This window comes from Colias croceus, chromosome 16, assembly GCF_905220415.1.
Source record: "Colias croceus chromosome 16, ilColCroc2.1".
Classification (NCBI taxonomy): domain Eukaryota; kingdom Metazoa; phylum Arthropoda; class Insecta; order Lepidoptera; family Pieridae; genus Colias; species Colias croceus.
Window position 1 is genome coordinate 3,549,210 of NC_059552.1, and position 22,691 is coordinate 3,571,900.

Consider the following 22,691-nt stretch of genomic DNA (forward strand, 5'->3'; position numbering starts at 1 on the left):
TATATTAATTTGTTTTACACGGTTTATAGTAATATAGCACTCAGTAGATAGAGACGATATTTTTCAGATAAAAGATAAATTATGATATAGATATCTTTTGATTCCGATGTTTTTTTTTTCTCTAAGTAATGAGTGGTTTTTTTTAGCTCCAAATAAAATAATTAAACTAATTAGCAAGATTTGTATTTTTATTTTCAACCTTGGTTATTCACTAGTATCTTCGCCTTGACCCTTTCCTTATAATATATTATTATAAAGCTTTCAATGACGATTATCGTATGACTTTCAATCAAACAAAAACTTTGAACAAAACATTCACTCAACCTGGCATAAGGAGAAATATTAGCAGCTGGCGGGGTTGGCACAGCCGCCGCGTCTGGGTGCAGAAAGTTCCGCCTCTGCTCCGCCCGCTCCCAGCACTGCTGTAAGCACCGCGCCATCACATCTGGTAAACTGTTCACTTGTTCCTGGAAATATTTAATACTGTTATAATATGGGTACAAAATACAGTACACAATATTTACTTTTAAGTAGATAGGGATACAAAGTAGTACAATATACTTAAAAATGTACAATGAATCACGGATATGTCTTCAACTAAATTTAATAGATCAACGAATCCATATTAATAATATTATAAATGCGAAAGTAACTCTGTCTGTCTGTTACTCAATCACGCCTAAACTACTGAACCAATTTTCATGAAATTTGGTATGGAGATATTTTGATACCCTAGAAAGGACATAGGCTACTTTATATCCCGGGAAAATGACGCAATCCCGGAAATCCCACGGGAACGGGAACTATGCGGGTTTTTCTTTTACAGCGCGGGCGAAGCCGCGGGTGGAAACCTAGTTCATTTATAAATGCAGCGTGTGTATTGTTTAAATTAGAACATATTATTTCAATGAATGTTTTTGACTTTTGCAAGATTTTGAAAATATGCTAGATAAACCAGCAGACGTTGTTTTGCCCTACAGCTCTTTTACGTGTTTCTCTCCATAAGAACTTTCCCAGTGCATTAACAAAAAAGTAAAAAAATTGCCAAATCGGTCGAACCGTTCTCGAGTTTTACGCTTAGCATTTGGTGATTAATTTTTATAAGATAATAATTGTTACGTTTCGAATGTGTTGTATACTTATGTAGCTTATTAATATACGGTCATACCTGTAATGTAGTTAACTTAATTTTTATTAGAGAATAATTGTTATGTTTTGAATGTGTTGTATACTTATGTATCTAATTAATATACGGTCATACCTGTAGTGTACTTAACTTTTCTTCTAAACTCGTCAACCGTTCCTCTATACTATCTTGTCTTGTGCTCATGTCTGATACAATTTCGTACACTGTGTTCTGGGTCTGTAACAAGAAGGGGTCCTACTATCAATCGCATTGCAGCTCCATAGTTATTGACGGTATTAGTCACTATAGTGTGTTTAGTGTCATGTATGTGTGTGTAGAATTTATTTTGAGTGGATAACTATTCACGATTTTGTGTTGTTTTTTAAAGTGAATGAGATTGTATTGAATTGTTGTAAGTCTGTTAATACTATAAAATATCTACGGTATGTTGATTTAGTGATATGACTCTACTTAATGTTTAGTCACTCTTTTTGTTTGACACTAATAACTATAAAGTATTTTTTTTACATTACGGTTACTTGACAATTTAATATTTTACCTAACAAGATTTGTTTATAATATATAAAAAAAAGAAAATGAATTTCCTGATCGGATATGTTTTTAAAAAGGTAAGTGTTTGTTTGTTTTCCCATTAGAATGAAATAGAATTAAAAAATATAAAAACATGCAAGCTACGGTCTAAATCAGCTATTATCATTCGCGTAGCCAAAATGAATGGTCTGGAACATACTACAATAAACGATCTATTTCTACATAAATATTGATAATGGTCTATAGCAAAGGAATTGGGAACCAAATAAATCGATAGAGGCAACTAAGAAAATCTAATTTATTTTAATTTATGTTTTTTAATGTTGTTTAATTTAATGGTTTTGTGATGTGTTTTCTAAATAAAGCATCTATTAGCTATTCTAACTTTTCTAAGGATATTTTACATTATGGTTGTGAAAATGTTGGGTGTGGCCTGTAAGGCTTTATATTTAAATTGTATCTATCATTTTTGGCTACTGGGATTCAAAAAATATATTTCTCTCTTATTATACTTACCTTACAACAAAAAATTTATTTCATTCAGATTTTAACAGTAACAACTTTTTCATTACTGATTGTCCGATAACAATTAACAGATAATATTATTAGTATTTAAGTAAAAAAAAATCTAGCGCTTTTTTAATGAAAATGTAGTAAGAATAAAATATAATCCAGATGGTGCGCGGTGTGTCCCTTAAGACACATAAAACTGAAAGAATAGAATAAATACGATTGCTCAGGCGGGTCACGAGTGGCTGAGTTGGTTAGACATCCGCCCCGGAATGGCGCGAAAGGATGCGGGTTCGAGTTCCGCCTCGTGATCGAAATTTTCTATTTATAAATTTATATTTATAAATTTATAAATATAATCCATACAAAATAGCAAGAAATAAATAATGATAGATACAATTAATTAATCGTTTTATTATGTAATTACGTATTATCGAGTGCGTTTAGGGATGTAAAATTTGAGCCGTGCTCTCTATACATCTAAATGGGAGTGTATGTTGGTAGCATTTACTAGCAATATAAAATGATTAGATTTTGAATTACCTTCGCCATGTCTGTTATTGTGTTGGCGTTGTCCATCAGTTTCCTTTGATCCATTTTTACCTTTCTTAATCTGAAAAACATAAAGGTTTAAATGAGATATTTTTTAAATATGATAATACTGTTTCTCTCAATATATGAACAACATTCAAGGTGAGTTTTATGGGATAGTTGATTAAATAAAAATATGACGAACAGAATTATCACATTTAAAACGAAATCAAGTGGTCATTGAAAAACGATATGTAATTAAAATATTTATGATAACTAAATCTAATGTAAGAAATACAATAAAATGCTCCACGTTTCGAGCATTATACATTTTTTTCGTAAATGTTTTCAAAAAAGCGCCGCTTCACGAAAAAACTTTTGGTACAACCATCAGTGTATACTGATGTTATATTACTACTATATCTAATCTAATGATTTCACCAAATAATATAACAAACTTACGCATAAATAGCTAATAAAAACTTTCTCTGGTGCGTCCTTACTCTCCCTGGATGGACCCTCTTCACGAGTCGTGTGTGTTTGTATATTAACCAAGTCTCTCTCAACACATTCGCCGCAGCGTTTTTCAGCTGAAATTTTATAATCCATACATCGTTATTACTATGTAAAATAGGGTAAATGCGAGCGAAACTAATTTCTAAAATACTCTTCTAAGGGTTGAAAACAATTATATTTGTATATATTTATTATTTATATAGGTATAGTTAGTTTTGGAACACACTGGTAACACTCTACTCACACTCACACATATAGATTTTTTTATCGCAAATTATCTTCATCAACACAAATCACTAATCTAAATGGCTCATGGCTCATTTTTTTTGTCTCTATGATACTATAAGAATATATAGAGAGAACAGATAATAATAAGATCTGTATAAATATAATGCGATACGAAAATGAAATTGGAAATGCAATATTTTTATATTTTAGGTCTATGCTGATTCTTATTCTGAAAATATATATTTTTTTTTAATTTTGTGGAAATTCCTTAGAATCTATAATTGATAATTTAATGATATAACACTACATTCCGAAACTTAAAACCCTTCACCTATATTACACGTATAAATATAGCTTTATAACAAAACTAATGTTTATTACTTAATATACTAAAGCGTACACAAGATAACACTGTTAGCACTTGGAAAAGAATCATATCCATTACATAATATCCATATTCTAAAACTTGCAAAAGTACGAAATAGGTAGCATTCCTCTGGAATTTGATAGACCTACACAAGAAGATTACTAAAGCATGGAAATCACACATTGTCTTACCTCTCATCCTGTATTCTTTCGTACAATCACCTTACCTTTTTCGTGAGCTGAGTTTCCATCATGAAGTTATGCACATGCTTCTCTGCTCTAGTTAACTCTAATTTTCTCGAAGCAACGGTCACTAATAAGGCTGTGCATCCTGCCCCCTGTTAATTAGATTACAATAATTGTGATGAACCGACATCAATACAATACTTACTCTTTTAGTAAGTTGTGTGTCCATCATGAAGTTATGAACGTGCTTCTCAGCTCTAGTTAATTCTAATTTTCTTGAAACAACCGCGACTAATAACGCAGTGCATCCAGCTCCCTGTTAAGTGAATACCTTAATGTAAAATGCAAGCGAACGTGTAAAAGCATTCAAAATTTCTCATTCCTTAAACGAAAATGCGTTATCGAGGCTAGAAACAAAAACAAAATTATTTATCGGCTATGTGATTTATTTATCTTAGAATTTAAGTAGCGCGAGGATAATAGACACAATTCAGTCAGAAGATAAATCAAACATGCAATAATAAATATGTAAAGCGTAACAAAAATCGATTAACGTAATCCTCGTTTCCATTTTGCATCGATCACCCTCATCATTTATGTTAAGGTATATTAGTAAGTGTTTCAACACTTGTTCGTAATTAGTAATTATAATATTATTTTAATAAGAGTTAATTTAACTTTGTGCTTAATAAAATGTTCCTAATGACAATAGAGTTACGGAAAGTATGAAAATATCGTTGGCTATTTAAAAAAGAACACTAACGAAACGTAGCAGTAACTATTCTAATCAACACAACGATGTTTCACACTTCAACTTTTCCACAAGAAGAATGTTTTAGTCATGATTTTGTGATTAATATTTCCAATCCGTGCATTTTCATCTAATAGTGCGAATCGACTTCATAATTATTAGAAAACTACCACACTTTTTTAAACCCACACAAAACTATTAGAAGTGCAATCTTTACACACTTTCAAGGTAAGATTACTTTAGGAAAAGTGAGCCATTTTAAAAATAAATTTATTGTGCATTTTAGTGAAAGAGTCAAGTGAAGAGAGCAAGAGATAGAAAGGAGAAATGAAGCATTCCATACTACTGAATATGTCTAAAAATTAGCTGGCTTTAACAGGGAAATGGACGTTTCATTACTTCAAATATATTCAACGAAATATTTACGTGATCGACATTTTTGCATCAATTTGCTCAATTGTTAATAACAGTTCTATTAAAGTGTACATCGAGTGTGAGTGATAGAAGGCTTTGTGTAAGAGTATATACTTAAATATCATATTATTGCAATATTACACACACTTTCGGCATTTTATTCTGTGAACATACAGTTAACATTTATTACATCGAAGTATTAGTGAGTTCGACACATTAATATGATGTACATACATTATTCGTCTGTGACTTGTACATCCGCTATTGAGTGTTGACTGACGTTATAAACATAAAGTGAAGGAAAAAGAAAACTCTGAAATGTATCAGAACCTTTTGTGTGAATGAAAACTGTCAGTCAACACATAGACATTATTTATGAAGAAACTTACCATAATGCCGGTGCTAACAGCGATACCTCTGCCACAATATGTGTTTGGCACAATGTCACCAAAACCAACGGAGAGAAAAGTAATTGCGATAAGCCACATCGCATTGAGTAGGTTAGCATGTTCCTCATCGTGAAACCTTTCGAAAATAAATTCAACTCCTTAACGTTACACGCACAATATTGTATTTTGTACAAATGAAACATATCCTGTATGTGTTCTCCTACCTACAGATGTACGCAAGCTTATTTCATTTGGTGAAATGAAAGAGTTGATCGAAATAAGAAGAAAAACTGTGGAAAGAAGGAATAATAACGACCTAGAAGAGTTTGACTTTGATCATTAACATTGATCCGATTGCATTTAACATTGGCACATAAAATGGCTCACCTTTGCCGACGTATTGTATACCTGTAGCTTAGACATAGCAAGAGCGTGAGGTTTTACCTTGCTTTATCTAAATTTGAGTAAGCTGTCGGTGGAAATTATTTGTTTATTGAAAATGCCTACCGCAATGTCATACATACCACCATACCGCAGGTGAGAGTAATGCCACGGCCGCAGTATGTGTTGGGTACGATATCACCGTAGCCGACACAGAGGAAGGTTATAGCCGTCAGCCACATTGAGTTTAGCAAATTGGCATGGTCTTCATCGTGGAACCTGAGAGCCAAAATGCCCGACAAGAACCACATGATAACCGTATACTTCACCAATTAACGTTAATTGTATTTAGAGATCGAAAGCTTTATTGAGTTAGATACTGAGTTTGATATATCATCAAATAGAGAAGTATCACAATGTATTATCAAGCAAATTTCGCATGCCTCTCAACGATGAATAATATTGTATCTACTTACACACTAACACGGTTTATTGGTTGAATACAACGTGCAGACTAAACATTTAATTTGATAGAAACCAATTACAGATAGCCATGCTGTGAAATACCAATTAGTGATACGGGGCTACAAGAACAGATAACACTTATAAGAGAGCCGTAGCAACAGGAAGGAAGAGACACATAGAGAAGTATTAGAAAGCGCCTGCGAATTACAATTTTAACTTTGCTCAAGATTGCACCAGTGCAGTATTTGTGCGTTAAGTTTATTGTAAGCTTAAACAGAAAGTTTTGTTACCATTAGAGCCATTTTGTGCGTAGCTATGTTTATTGTACAATCAAAAGGTGAATCACTTTCATACATTGTGCCATTAAGCGCTTCGTTTTAGAAAGCATGTTAACACTTATTACGATTCACCACTGTGCGACAGAATCTTGCGGTTAAACTTTGTCTTGAGTTGCAACACCAAGAAAATCACAATAAACAATTATTCTATTCTATTCTATAACACATATCTATACAGACATTTATACATCAATGTTCTAACACATTTGAAAGCTACTTTTGCAAAAATAGTCAAAGTCAAACTCTTGTATTTTATTGCGTTGATTAATCAACTACGTTTCTTCAAAGTATACGAAACAAATATAAGTAAGGAAACACAGGGGATAAAAAGCAAAACAAATGTTTTTACAACGCCACAATACATAAGCATTGCATGTCCATTTAGGCATTACATCGAGTACACTGTCACAATTCAAAACATATGATTGGTGTTTGAACTAAATGATGAAAGCCAAAATACTGATGAACAAATAAAACAATTGAATAGCTTATACAGGTATGTGACTAATGAGATCTTTAATGATTTCGTCTTTATTATTGGTACTTATTATAGCGTATATTTTAACTTATTACACATCGATAGAGTTATAATGATCCTTACTAACCTCTCGCATTGACGAAGCGTCCAGCTTGCAATTATCCATAAGGAAACCATGAATACAAGTAACACAGTTCCCGGACATATAGTCATAAGAGTCTTCAATACAAATCTGGTGATACAACAATAATATTTTAAGAATTATAAAAAAGGAACAAAGTCACGATTATCATAGAATACAATATCCGTGGTAAAAGTTGCATACCTAGTATTAAAATTAATCCTGTTTAATGCTCCTATACTCCTAGAAGAAGCGTCAGTAAATAGTTTGCTGTGTAGCAGCATAACCCTGCATATAAGGTAAAGACGAAGAAACATTGGTAGCGATAGAGTTACATCGTATGGTACCTGAAATTAAACAAACATTAGTAGATTTGAAAAAGCAATACATTAATGGAGACATAAACAAGCTATATTTTTTTATACAGGTATAATTTATATGGAGACATTATTTTAGCAATGAAATTAGTATTATTTAGCGCCTTGCCAATATTATAATTGTTATTGGAGTTTATAATAATTAAAAAACATGTTTCTTTTGGATCAGAATCACTCAATTCACACAGACATAAACTAAACTGCAATGATTAATTTTAGGACGTGAAAAACCACAACCACAAGCACACACAAACTTAGTAAAACGATATTTTTTAATTATAAATGACTAATTGACTAGTATCAAAAATTAAGAATCAGAAATTTGTATTTCTGAAATCAATTAAGGGGGGTTAGCACACATATACTAAGACGTGATTTATTTATCAAAAAAAAAAATCACTCAAATCTAAAACAATTTTTGTGTTAAATAATTTATATGGTTTATTAGACCACGATCAAAATTAGAAGACGTAAAAAGTAAACAAAAAATAATAAAAAAAATCATGCCAAAACGGACACACTAACATCACTTGAACACAACTCATCATAATACAGACCTGTATTTGTTTATACATTGTGCCCTAGAGAGGAAATCAAAATAAATATCAGTTGAGAAAAGATAAATAAAAAATTATAAAGATATGAAGAGACAAATAAAAAATAAACAAATTAATGATAAGAGTTCTTGGGAGGGATATAGAAACTATATAATAAGCTTGAGCATGGCTCGACCGAGAAAAACGTGTGAGTCTGAATTTTCTTCAGCTGAGCCAGTCTAAAATTAAAATAAAAAATTTGCTCATTTTTCTCTGAATCTATCGTTGCAATAAGCGATATCATTACGCTTATCTCATGCTATGCAGCACTAATACTTCATGAGTTATTATTTATGCAATAAAAAGCCAGGTTTTTAAAAATATTTCTAATAGGTTTCGACCAATATTCATAGGCCACTCTTATGGGCCCTCTTCACAATGAGCAGCGTTGGCCCAACAAAATGCTCGTCGATGTTTGCCGTCATTACGGTGAATAAGAATAAACATTTACAATGACGGCCGATCATAGACATTTAGGCCCTCTACACTATCGTGATTGTCTCTAATCGCCCAACGCTGACCATTGTGAAGAGGGCCCATTAGACCTGTTTCATTAATTTCAACTTAAGAATTTTATTTTTTGTTTATAATATATTGGTAACTTACAACTTCTACACCAATAACGCCTCCCTTATTGGCTAGTTTAGTGGTCCAAGTGAATGTATATTGGCCCGGTATAGGATGGACTGCGCATATCGCCAGTTCGAGTCCGATCTGAGCTATCCTCTGCCACGTCATTGCTATCCGCCAATCGTCAGCGCAGTTGTCTATCATAAATAACTGGAATTTACAAAATATAGATAAAATGAATGGTCATGAGTAGCTATTAAGTTCATATTTCAAGTAGATGAAATAAAGATTTAAATATTAAAATATCAGATTATGCAAAACCGTTAAAATAAGTCATCAAGTTGTGTTCACTTATAAAAAAAATTTGTACCATTTTCATCAAATATTTTTATATTTTTATAACAAGATTTTAATTTCTTATTTTGTTATTAAAACCATATCCATCTACTTCATGTTCTGCCCACACAATATAGTCTATAGGTCATTTAATTTATTATATATTTAGCATCTACTTAAATAGTTTTTGATGAAAATTTGTAAAAACAGTAACTGTATAAAATGTTTACTATACCTGTACTTCTAAGGCGTGATACGCGACGATTAGGCCAAGTAAAATCACAGTTGACATTGATATAAGCGTCTTGAGAGCCTGAGAATATATTGAAGCCTGGAAAATACAAAAGTTAACATTACCACATTGTATAGCAATAATTACAACATAGATCCCTATAAAATAAGTAAAATTTTTAATTTAACACGATTTATAAAAAGGAAATGTTTAATCTTATATCAAAAAAATAAATAATACTTATTATTTTTTTTAATTAACCGCCTGTTGTGCTCAACTGTGTCTCTTTCGTTTGTATATTTGCTTTTGTATTTTTATGTCCTGGTGCACAATAAAGTATTTTTGTTTGTTTGTTTTGTTTGTTTAATTAACAATTTTTAGAAAAAAATATCTTACCTTACTATATACACCTGCACTCGACAGTTCATTTTCTATTACCATTATTATTATACCAAACATGCCCATAACTAAAGCGTAATCACTTATCCTTTTCCTCTTTTCAAATAGTGCCTTTCTTCTACCTAACCTGTAATAAAAAATTAACATATGTTTAGACAATATTTTGATGAAACTTAACTTAAAATTATCATACGTATAGTCCGACACAGAAATGCACTTGCAAAAGAAAACCCATTCTAAACATGATGATGTTAAAAAATCATCATTTATTAACATAACATTTATAAGATAGGGAATTATCAATATCAAAAGTTAGAATTAATTATTTCATAATTATGTTTGTGTTATCGTATGAGGAAAATGAATATGATTTAAATTTTCATTTCGAGCAAGTCAATCAACAAACAAAAATGATTCTATCATTTCCGAACCATAAGCGATACGCGAAACAGCGTTTTATTGGAAAAAATTTAATAAACTATTCTATAAATAACATCGGCAAATTTGTCTGGAAAAATTATGAACGTATTTAGAGGATATTGGATATCAAATTTATCGCAAGTATCTAACGGCTGACAAAATAATTCCGCCCAGAATAGAGTTCGTGCCGAACGCTTAGTATCACTGGCTTAGCTTTATGGATGGGTCACGGAAGATAGTGGTCAATTGGTCTATTGATTCAGGGGTTTATGTTTTAAATTGTATGCGTATAGTTTGGTTCGTTTGGACAAAGGAATTATAAGAGAATTTTACATAATTTGACACGAGTGGACGAAGTTGCTAGGCAATCTACTAATAGCGAGGTCAATTTGCCTGTCGTAAAGTACCTGACAGTATACTTAAACCGTATATAAACAATTCGATATGACTAAAAATGATGAGCTGATGAGCTGCTAAACATCATACGCTATCGAAGTTTAATATGTAGGTCTTTAAACTCCAAAAGTATATTAATTTTCAAGCTACATACATAAACGAAACTGTTAGAGAGAAAAATAATATGTTGGAGATAAAATAGAATTAAATTCATTAATGATTTGGAACAAATATATTTTTTCAAACCTCAAAGATACATCATTGTCTTAAAGCTTAAGCACTATTCAAATCTATCACAATGTAGTAGCTAGCGTGATCACAAAGATGAAAGAAATTAATAAAAAATCGCAAAAAATGTCTGAACACTTGAAATAAAGAGTTCAAAACTACAGACTTAAAAGTAAATAATTAATAGCGTTAATCGATATCGAACTTCTTTATACCACTTCTTATAAATGTAAAAAAAGAAACTTATTCTAAAGCTTACAGCGTTTCATATTTGTTAGGTTTCATAGTGATGTTACGTCCGTACGTTCCATGCAGTCCCGACTACAAAGTCATACTGATTTATAGTTAAAGTGTCCCATTAATAAATTACAAGACTTGCATCGATACTAATGATGGACAATCGATAGGTCACACTGCAAGTTATTTCCGATATTCAAGGCTGATTGCTAATAGAAGCTTTTTACGACTTCTTAAGGGCTTTCGGCGACGAATCGGGAATTGTAATGAAATAGTGGTGTGCGTTATCGATATTTGATAATGTTAAGATTGGGAGTAATACTTTTGGTAAGTGCACATGATATTGTAATATCCTTGCAATACAGTGAGACATTTCTTTCATTCAGTTTATAATAAAATTATAAATTGTTCATTTTAAAGTATATTTAACGAAATAGTTTTAAGATTACGCGACTATTATCAAGTCAAGAAAACCGGCAGAATACACATTCGTTTCAATAACTTTGCTCAAAAATATTTATATTCAACCCTACCAGCCTTATAAAGAAGTGATGGAGACCTCTTTGGAATTTAAAACATACAATTTATCATTCAAAAAGCTGAGAGGGAACTTAACTAAAAGAAATATCCTGGCCCGTCTCCAACCCCTTGTATTATAACAAGACTCTGCTATAGAATTAATGAACCGATTCTAACTTGGAGTATTTCTTACGGTTTGTATATTCTTGTTAGTTACAAATGATGCCATTATATTGGTTTTCCTTCGTTTCCTTACTTGAATTTCTTTGAATTCATATACCTCGTTTGTAAGGCTTAAGTTTGAAATTTAAATTTTTAACAAGCTATGTTTGCGTTACCTTACTTCTGAGTTTGTAACTTAGTATACCTTCAATATTTTAACACAGAATATTATGTGTTTTTGCAAAACGTATTTTAAATAGCGTTGTCGAAAGTAAAGCTTCTTATTCTATCTTCTTCTATTATTATATACTTTGGATGTTTACATTAACATTTATATGTCGTTAAGAACCATTAGTGCATAAATCACATAATATTATCAAAAGCATGTTTGTAGGAGAGGCACATTTCTACGGTGTAGAGCTACGAACCGTAGCGCGTAGCGTGCTACGTGAAATCATTGATAATAGCTTTTGCTTTGCATTATTTTTCCATTTCTACGAGAGGTTTAATGGTTATAAATGCAATAACAACAACTGTAGGTGGATTTGTAAAACCTTTTTTTCATTTCACGGTTTAACATGTTTTTTATATGGCCAGTAAACTCACTTTCGTTATTTTACTTCTATATATTGAGGGTTGCATGTTATGAACGCGGATTTAGTCAGTACTGGTTAAATTCAAAGTTCTATAACTCTTAATACCAAATATGACACAATGCAAAGTAATAATCAAAGTTATATAAGCAACATAAAATACACTACACAGTTCAAGGCAAAACAGGGCACAAATCCCAACAAGTACCATTCAAACCACACTTGCCTATATAAACGTAATATTTCATTGATTGAGGTGCCATACACACAGTACGAAATTTCTCAACGATCAAGCCGACCCGTACCAATTTTATTACCCATCTTATTGGTTTTATACAACCCGCGAGACTTAATGAAAACAGTAACTAGGTTATTGGTAAAACCATACTGCCGTAATGGAGAAATTGTAGACCGATTTACTGAAAGGCTTTTGAATCCGTATCACTACATAGTATAAAACAAATCGCTCTGTCTGTCCCTTTGTATGCTTAAATATTTAAAAATATTCAACGGATTTTGATGCGGTTTTTATTAATAGATAAAGTGATTCAAGAGAAAAGTTTAGTATACAATTTTTTAGGTTTTAGACAAAGCAGGCGAAGCAGCGGGTGGTAAGCTAGTGCGTAATAATTAAGTTTATGTATTATCCTCTTCTTTTGTACTTTCTTGTATGGAATATCGTAGAAAGATGTATGAATGGGATTAAATACACTATGTGGTAAAGTCGTGTATTGTTATATGTGAAAGGCGGAATTGCATTTTACTATCATCTTAGTTATAACTATGTACTTGTATTTATTATATAATGTACTTGTATTTGCTGAAAGATATTTTTAGGATATTAAAGAATATGTTATTAGAACATTATTTAATAAATTTTATATTCTGTTAATATAGAGTTAAACATCAAACATTCCAAAGTATTATTTCCCACATTCAATACTAAGTTTTAAATAAAATAAAATTACTTTTTGAATATGCAGTTAGACGTCCATAAAAAGAAGTAGATAGTATTAAAAGTAAATGACTCGAAAACGATGTTTAATGCGCTTTAATTACTTGAAAACCATTATGCGGTTTAGTTACTTTTCTGCAATTGAGCATTTTTTTTTCAGGAAAAGTAATGAAACATTTTATCATAATCACTCAGAAATAATTGCCGTGCAGTCGACGTTAATGGCATAATATATTCTTATCTAATTAAAAGAATATAGATAAAAATAATTAATTCAAAGAGAATGAGAGGAATTATATCTATCTAATACTTAACCATATTAGAATATCAAATCATAACATTTATTTATTTATCCTCACAATTCTCGATCACATAAATTAATCTACATGCATACAAAATTATTAAACATGAATAGAACAGTTTATGACCCTACTGCTACAATATTGGCCTTTAATCAAATAAATATTTTCATGGCAGCTTCCAGTTATTACCTCAAATACATTTAACAGTAAAAAAGTAACGTTTCCGATGAAAACATTTCAATTTCCTACATCATCAGATAGCATACAATACTGGCCATTTGCATTGAATGAAGCCGCAAACGCTTAGTGCAGTCGTTCAGCTAAAAATTATTAGTTTATTCCCTTTGTTTGCGAACACGTTATATAAAATTGCGGTGCAATACCCATTTGTATTAAATTAAATCGTATCGCGGTTTGTTGAACTCGTCTTGAAAGTTTTAATTCGAATGCAGTGTGTTTTCGCAATCAGTATAATTTAGATGGATTAGGAATAAATGTTGGGACTTATCTTGACGCAGTGCCATGTTTATTATAATTAAGTATACTTATTACTTATTAGTAGCTAATAATTTACTGAAAAGTAAGTGTAAAAATTACATATTATAAACATCAATAATTATGCCATCGAATTGAATTGTAATCGTAATTGAAATGCCAAATAGTAATTATCGATCGATTCATTGTATAAATGTTCGGGGTTCCCTCAACGATTGCTATAATAGCCTCGTTCTTAGAACTGTCAGTGTTTGAATTTAAACAGCGGTTCTTTAGGTAACAACGAGTAAATCGAATTGGAACATTTCTGTAAAATTTACTCAAAATACACGATCTATTTACGACCTTACATATAAACTCAGTTTAATTAATGGTCTCACAATTAACTTAAGGAGGCTTCCGTTAGCTAAAATGGAGGAACTCATAAACGCACACCGGAAATTAACACTTAATATTAGGCCCAAAATTATGAGTGCAAGTTTAATGAGCAAGCACTTTAATCTCTCGTTACTACTCCAATTATCTCGTTGCCATGGCAACAGTGTGTTTTTCATTACATTATGAATTTACGCGGGCATTTTTAGCAACTTCTTGTAGATAGGGAGGCGAAGAGGGGAATTTTCTGCAATACTCGAGCGTGGCAGTTTAAGATATGAGAGATACCTTAGACCTAATAGAACAACCTTGTTAACTATTTAGCTCTTTAAGTAGTGACGCGCGCCCAGGATAGACGATCAGATTAGTAAAAAAAAATCGATAGTCTGAAATACTCGAGCGCGTCAGATTAAGATATTGGGGGTTGATTTTAGTGTTTTAAGACTAAATTTAACTAATCTGACGATAAGTCCTTGACGCCGCCAAGTTATAGGGTCGCGAACTTGTAAAAAAAAAACGTTAATCCGGCATTCTCGAGCGCGATTGTTTTTATTTTTATTTTGAAGAATATAATCTAAAACTTACTAAAAATACAAAATCTGCCGGTTTCCGCGTGACCGGAAGTCTGGAGGAGCCATTTCGTCTTTCGAAAAACGCGTTGCAGTATTTATGTCGCGAACGATACATTTTACAAAAAAAAAGTTTGAATAAACAAAAAAGGTAATTTTATTTTACACAAAAAAGGTCTCTTTAAATTTTTGTCCAAAGTTAAAACTTTTTGACTTGAAGCATCATAAAAACTCAAACTCCCGGTTTTTTGAGTATATCTCGAAAACTGAGGGTGTTATGAAAAATTGATATGAAATAACGATGATTAAAAAAAAGAAACTCTCAAACCTTTTTCGGTCAGATTAAGAGAACCCACCAACATTTTTGTCAGATTAAGAAAATATGCTTTCAGGAGACCGAGATAAACCTCCCCTATGAAAATCTGACGCGCTCGAGTATTTCAAAAGGACTTTTTCAAAAGGACTTTTTTTTTCTGCATTTTCAAAAATTCATCGTAACTTATCGTCACGCCGAAATCGTCAGTTTTTTTAAGGGGAGCTTCCTTGGGGCCTACTTAACACCCCATCCGAAAATCTGACGCGCACGAGTAAATTTTTTTTTTGTGCATTTTTGACGAATTAATATGCCTAGCCCCACCACGCAAACCGGCAGATTAGTATACCGTTGTTATCAGAGGCACTTGGGGCATACGTAGTATGAATATCTGACGCGCTCGAGAATGCCCAAGTAACTATTTTTTTTTACATTTTTGTAAATCCGTACACGCCAAACCCACCGCTAAAATGGTTTTTACCATAGAAGCTTTTCTTTTCGAAATTATTTTATCTATCGATTTTGATAAGTCTCGACGGCGCCGTTTAATTACGCCATTTAGCTACCTCGCCTCCCTATCTATTGTTTTAACAAATTAACTCATTTTATTGTAAGTGCCATAAATAGGTCATTTTAAATTTTGTAACATATTTTAAATTAGTAATAAATTAAAGTTTTCTATACTATGTATAAACTATTAGACTTAAAAAAAAGATTTTAATAATATTTTGTTGGAAAAATTTATCTAGGATTTTAGAAAGTGAGTGTTTTGTGTCTGTGTTATGATTTACATAGAACAGACACACACACTTGCATAATATAGAATATTATATAATAGATTATACGATGTAATATAGAAGCTATGAAAATATTGTATTCTTTAATATAATAACGTCCCATTCGTAAGGTTTCAGCCTTGCTAAGTGGACCTTTATCTTATATGGGTTGGTAAACGTCACGTATCTTACAGTTTATGGTCGTAATTGCATTACCTTATTGTATTTTTACTGCTCTTTCCAAAGCCAAGCCCTTCAAGGAATAAAAAAGACCATTAAAGCTTTTATTTTTTTATTTTCCAAATGGCAAAACGATTGTTTGTGTCAGTCCAACAAGATTAGTTTTATAATAATATTTTGTTTTCTCGGACACTTAAATGAGCCTACTACCATGGTTGCCTGGAAGAGATCACTATTAAGTGATTAGACCGCTAAATAAATTCCTTAGACCGTTTAGTTGTATTAAATAGTAATTAATAATACATTGAAGTGACAATAAAAATATGAAAAAGCACCAGAAAAAAGCATTGAAAGTATATATCGTTAATATATAAGAAGTACTTCATCATACACAAAGGGTTAGGCTAATGTGTAATAGATTACAAAAATGTAACTGTTGCTAGTCCAGCGGACCGAGAGTGATTTCCCGGACCAAATATTTGTTTTGACCCGACATGACAGCTAATATTTGCGAACCTCGGAGTGGATTCTATGAATGTGTGATGTATGAAGCTTTAATAGTGTTTCGATGTTAAAAAAGACGTGTGGCACTCGGGGACTGCCGCGCTAAAGCTATTGCACACTGTGCAAGTAATATAGTACTATTGTATTGCATACATGCCTTCAAGCCACACCTCCGTGCCCGTCGGAGTGGGGAGCGTGAGGTTTTTTCGTTACGGAATTTCTCGTTTCGGTACCCGCGCTCAAGGCCCGCGATAGAAGCTATGCAATAGCTTAAAAATAATCTAACTTGCTATTCAGAGTGTAATCTTCAATTGTGCACAGGCGATTATTCCGTAACTATTACATACCATGGGAGTGTTACATGTAATTATTTTTGGTTATTTCCCGTTTTATTTTTATAAAGTTGTCATTTCAATCATTAGATAAAAAAGTACTTTCTATATCAGTTTAAAGTTTTAAGATATCTCTAATAGTTACGAAATAATCGCCTGTGCCCTCTATATTGCAACGATGACACGTCAAATGCAGATAATCATTATGAAGACAGATAATGTATATGACTAACGAGCTGTCAAATCGGTACAGATAAATAATAATTAGACAATAATTCGTAACTTACAATGTTACATTGGTTAATGATTGACTTAAATGATGATTGCCAGTGGATTGTAAAATCGTTCTGATTCCTTATCATGTTTTTAATCAGTAAACTGCAATATATTGAACATTGTTATATCTATACTAGTATTATAAAGTAAAGAGTTTATTTGTTTGAACGCGCTAATCTCAGCAACTACTGATCTGATTTGTAAAATTATTCAGTCTTAGATAGCCAATTCATCGAGGATGGCTATAGGCTATAATATCATCACGCTAAAGACCAATAGAAGCGGGGCAATGCAGGTAAAACCGCAGAGCACAGCTAGTTTCATATATTTCAGTAATGATACGTAACTTTTAGCAATATTTCACATTTAAGGCTATAATAAGTTTTAATGTTTTGGGATTTTATTTAGAATTTTGTTAACAAACGTACGATTCTTAAAATATTTCGATCAGTATGGTTTTATTATAATGAGCAAATAAGGGTGCGTATGTTTTAACATACAATATTTATGCCAAAATCCATCATATATCCACAGAAATATCATTCAAAGTGGGTTTTAGTTTACATTATTAAGAAAAACTAACATTATTAAAACAGGTACTTTAATAATTATTATTTTAACAGGCGCTAGAGTTTTGTTTTTAGTAATTTTAACTATAAATCAATATTTTTACCTAATCAGATTTTTATACAGACATATATTAAGTTACTGTTATTTCAAACTTTTGAAACTATTCATGCATTCATAAATTTTAATCTGTAAGTAACAAAAAAGTTACTAAGATTCTCAAAACTTCCAAGCCAATAAATTAATTTACAAAGCCTCCATCAAGCCGTCTAACCTTGATCCAGAACATTCCACTAAGAAGGGTAGTCTAAACTATGTAAATGTTAGGCCTTAAAGATGTTTGATAATATTTGTGTAGGAGCATTATAGATAAAATTCTTAGCACTATCTTATTTTATATGAAAAGGAGCGAAATTGATAGCTACTTGCTATCAATTTCGCTCCTTTTCACTTGGGCGTAGATACTAAATTCCATTTTCTTTTTTAAATGAATATTTTATAAATCTTACGAAATCTATCAAACCAATAGACATTGTTCACAAATGAATCTTAAGTAATGAAAAAAAATGAAGCACTTGCTTTTCTCAAATTAATTATGTATTATTATGGTATCATTTTTATGTCGTGTAGAACGGTACCAATAATTAAATTTAACGTGAAAAAAAGACGATACGAAAAGAAACAAACAAAACCGATTTGATAACAAAGCAGCGAAGTGCTAAAAAGTGTAACTCAGTATCTTATTGAAGATTCTTATAAATTTGGTAGGTGGTTTAAGGTATTTTAAATATGTAAGATTACAAAATAATATTCAACACAACGCATAATGCCACTGGTCTTGCAGATGCATATGGGCGACGCTGATCACTAACCATCAAGCGATGCGTCTGCCTCTTTCATAAAAATGTATATTACTTATATACATACCTATATCCTATATTAGGTTTATGCTTAGCAGTCCCCCCGCCCTTATACGTGCCGCCTCCGAGCGCCCTCTCTTCGCCGAACCGCGGGTACTCGCTGTGCACTCCGACCAGCGCCACGCCGGCCTCCTCGCTCGCTTCCCGCCCGCCGGAGTAGGCCTTCATGGTTCCCGGGATCGAGAGCGTCGACACCGGCTTTCGCAACTGGAATTTTTTTGGGTGCTATGTAAATAAAGGTTTTAAGAGGAGTTTGGGTATAGTAGTAAGAATCAGGAGTAAAATATTTGAATATTTAGAAATTAAAAACTTTTTAACGGATTTTAAACGCGATGTATTCATTATATTATTTTCCCGACGTCTCGAACACTTTACAGTGAGCGTGGTCACGGGGGTCTCCCTGTGACCACGCTCTATAATATAATGAATAAATCGCGTTTAAAATCTGTTAAAAAGTCTTTAATTTCTAAGTGAAATAATACTCGCGTAAAATCAAATAATATAAAAAAATATATTATATTATTTATCATATTATGAATAACATAGAAATATACTTATACTTATATACTACATAGAAATATAACTTAATAGTTGATTCATTAATTGTATACTTTTAAACTTACTTTACGCATGCTGTGTTTACCTATATGTGTTTTTTTACATTGATCATATAAAATTGTATTTTAACTTTGATGTTTTATCTGTGATGTAAAGAAACGTTGGTAAACCTAATAAATAAATAAATAAATAAATAATATCAGTATCTAACGAGAAGCAAAGCAATATATTCGTATAACTAGATAAAACACACTTCTTATATTATATAATTAAACGAAAGACAATTATTATAGTACCTATCAGTTTTTGATAGTGAGGATTGTACTGTTATTCTATCTCTGAATGGTTAAGTTAATAATAAACTGTTTTACTATATTTTATCCGCTTAGTATGAGATCTAAATACACACTATAATAAGTTCACATAGAGCTACGTATGCATTTATAAACCAACCACATGTTATCACGTCATCAAAGTTTCACTCCCAGATAATCGTACTCGAGTAAATAATAATTAATATAGGTAATATGACTATCATATTAAAGGCTGATTTTTCAATCCTTGGTACGTATTAAACTACCATTTCAAAAATGTATTCTAATTGTCCGTAGGTATTTACAGGTGACATTTTAAAATGTTCGTATAATACTTTGTTGGACGGATAAATAACCAAGGATTGAAAAATCGGCCCTAAGACAAATAAAATTGCACTCATTAAAGGTGCGGTAAAAATCGATCCCATCAGTGAACAAAACGCGATATTTCCCCACTTTCCTATGAATAAATAAAAGGATTTGAATGAAACAGTAATCGTATTGGGTTCTCAGTGCAAAGCATTTGGGTTGCCTTGTAATATTCGGGAATGGGGTTTCAGAATCACGTCGGCAATTCGGATAAAGTTCGGTCAGAGTCAGTGTAATGACGCCATTCGTTCTAAGTATTGGATTAGAATTTTAGTAAGGACTTCATATACGGAGGTATTTTCATGAAATGGTCACTGTACGGCCAAAAATTAAATGTTATTAAACGTTATTGTTATGATTGCTTTAAAAGAGTATACCAAAAAATATTTTTACGTAATATTTAAGCAGATAGCCAAATAAATTTTTGGTATATTTGTTATAAATGGAATTAATAGAATCAACCGCAAATTTGAATGGTATGTTAATTGATGTATGCGAGCTGGCTGCGGTTTTTAAAATTTTTTCATTACGGAGAAGAAACTTTTTCATTGTTTATTTGTGATATTTTTAGATATCTTTCTTCTATAATATAAAACTCAAAGGTGACTGATATAGTGATCTATCAACGTACAGCCCAAACCACGGGACGTATCGGGCTGAAATTTGGCATGCAGGTAGATGTCATAACGTAGGCGTCCCCTAAGAAAGGATTTCCCGAAATTCTTGCGGGAACGGGGAAAAACGGGGATGCACGAACAAAGTCGTGGGCGGAAGCTAGTAGATTATATATACATAAAAAATCAATTTTTGTAATAGCCATAATTGAAAACTACTAAGACATTGCAGTAGGTATTTTGACTCGCATAAAATCTACACTAGAACTATTCACAACTCAATCCTTCTAGAAAGTTCTCAGGTTTCTATATGAAATCATAAAACCTCTCATAGCGAATGAGGTGTTTTCTTCATGCTTCATTGCATTGTTCCGACACGAAGAATACAACCTAAATAATGATAAAACGTTCTGTTGTACTTAATAACGCGGAAGCGATATTTATTGTTCTAACCGTGACTTTTAAAAGTTCTATAATAAACGCTTCGTGTTTGAGGTATACCTTTTGTGTATTGTGATTACCCCTACTTTACAAATGCGAGTATGTTCAAATTTGGTGTATAAAACAATACGTTAAGATTTTAAAACTATGCAACGGAATTCTATGCGTTTTTTTTAAATATAAAGTGGTTCTAGGTGAAGCTGAGATAAATTGCTGACTTTTAGAAAACGCATGCGAAGCTGCAGGCGAAAGTTAATATTAATTTAAAAATTATTCCTTCTGTTTCAGTATAGGGTCAAGCATAAAATAGAAGAAAAAAATCTTGGCATACAAAACAAATTTTTTTATAAATCTTTTACCCAACAGCAACGAATATTTCGTAATTTTGTATAAGCCTTAATCTTAACACATTAAGAGATAAGCGTCGCCTGTAATAAATCGTAAATGATATTAAAGTTATGGAACAAATACATATTTATGATATGGTAATGCTTGTTACGAACGAGCTACGAATATACGACTTTCATTCCCACAAAAACTGCCTTTAGACGTCTCTACGATAATATTGTAAATAAGTTATGCTAAATATCCTATAATATCACTACAGTGCACGCGCGTTCTACTATAGTAGAACGCACTTACTTATTTTACCGCCATTCATTCATTCTTACACCTAACCCCCCCGGCTCCCAGGTAAGCTAAGTCGACAAAATTGCCTAACGGATTAGTATGGCACATACTTGCAACGTACGCGTATGTTCCTGTTATGACGTGTCAAAGTTCGGCTTCTACTATAGTAGTACATGCGAGTATTGGTGTAACAAAGCTGAAGGTAAGTAAAACTTTCTTTTTTGGGTTTTTTAAATTATTATCAATGCACATTGAATGATTTAAATTTTCAAATTTAACTATGTACAGTTGCATTACTATTTCGTGTGTCATGATGTATTTAATAATTAATATTTCTTTGCTTTAGCGAAAAAATGGACCCCGTATTGGAAGCGCGCGTGACCCAAAGGCTGAACGAAGAATTAGAGGACGAGGAAGTGATCCAAAGTGACTCGGACGATGGGGAAGTATATGTACAACCAATGGAACAGGAATATAGGAATCAGATGCAGGAAGCTGTAAGTGAAAATCATGCAAATGCATGCTTGAAGATGACACGCCTCTTTCTGAACTTGTGCAAAACAATACACGTGATGACTTTTATGTGGAACACGCTGAATGTCAGGATGATGGCCAATATGTCGGTCATCGCTTATTAGAAGTTCTTTTTTTTTGAGCTGTTCTCCAACTTGCCAAAAATGTTGATTATTTTCTTGATCTCATAATTTGATCCTAATTTGAATTATATGCTATTATAATTTTATTTTTTTCTATAATTATTTGTTACAATAATTAAAAGTTTAAT

General features: G+C 32.0%; 1 protein-coding gene across 13 annotated transcripts in view; it reads right to left on the reverse strand.

The window, feature by feature from the left end:
- LOC123698557 (small conductance calcium-activated potassium channel protein) overlaps nt 1-22,691 on the reverse strand; it is a 205,350-nt gene that overhangs the window by 2,433 nt on the left and 180,226 nt on the right. For 2 of the 13 annotated variants that reach the window (XM_045645236.1, XM_045645224.1), the window contains 14 exons: nt 18,989-19,188; nt 9,860-9,989; nt 9,467-9,562; nt 8,932-9,105; nt 8,287-8,310; nt 7,557-7,699; nt 7,359-7,463; nt 5,570-5,705; nt 5,328-5,342; nt 4,057-4,167; nt 3,182-3,309; nt 2,732-2,801; nt 1,262-1,381; nt 325-467 (listed from right to left, as the gene is read on the reverse strand). In XM_045645236.1, the coding sequence (XP_045501192.1) occupies nt 325-467; nt 1,262-1,381; nt 2,732-2,801; nt 3,182-3,309; nt 4,057-4,167; nt 5,328-5,342; nt 5,570-5,705; nt 7,359-7,463; nt 7,557-7,699; nt 8,287-8,310; nt 8,932-9,105; nt 9,467-9,562; nt 9,860-9,989; nt 18,989-19,188 (1,595 nt within the window). Of the gene's footprint in view, nt 1-324; nt 468-1,261; nt 1,382-2,731; nt 2,802-3,181; nt 3,310-4,056; nt 4,332-5,327; nt 5,343-5,569; nt 5,706-6,093; nt 6,230-7,358; nt 7,464-7,556; nt 7,700-8,286; nt 8,311-8,931; nt 9,106-9,466; nt 9,563-9,859; nt 9,990-18,988; nt 19,189-22,691 lie in introns of those variants that run through there. The other 11 variants (XM_045645228.1, XM_045645229.1, XM_045645225.1 and 8 more) reach the window with 11 other exon arrangements.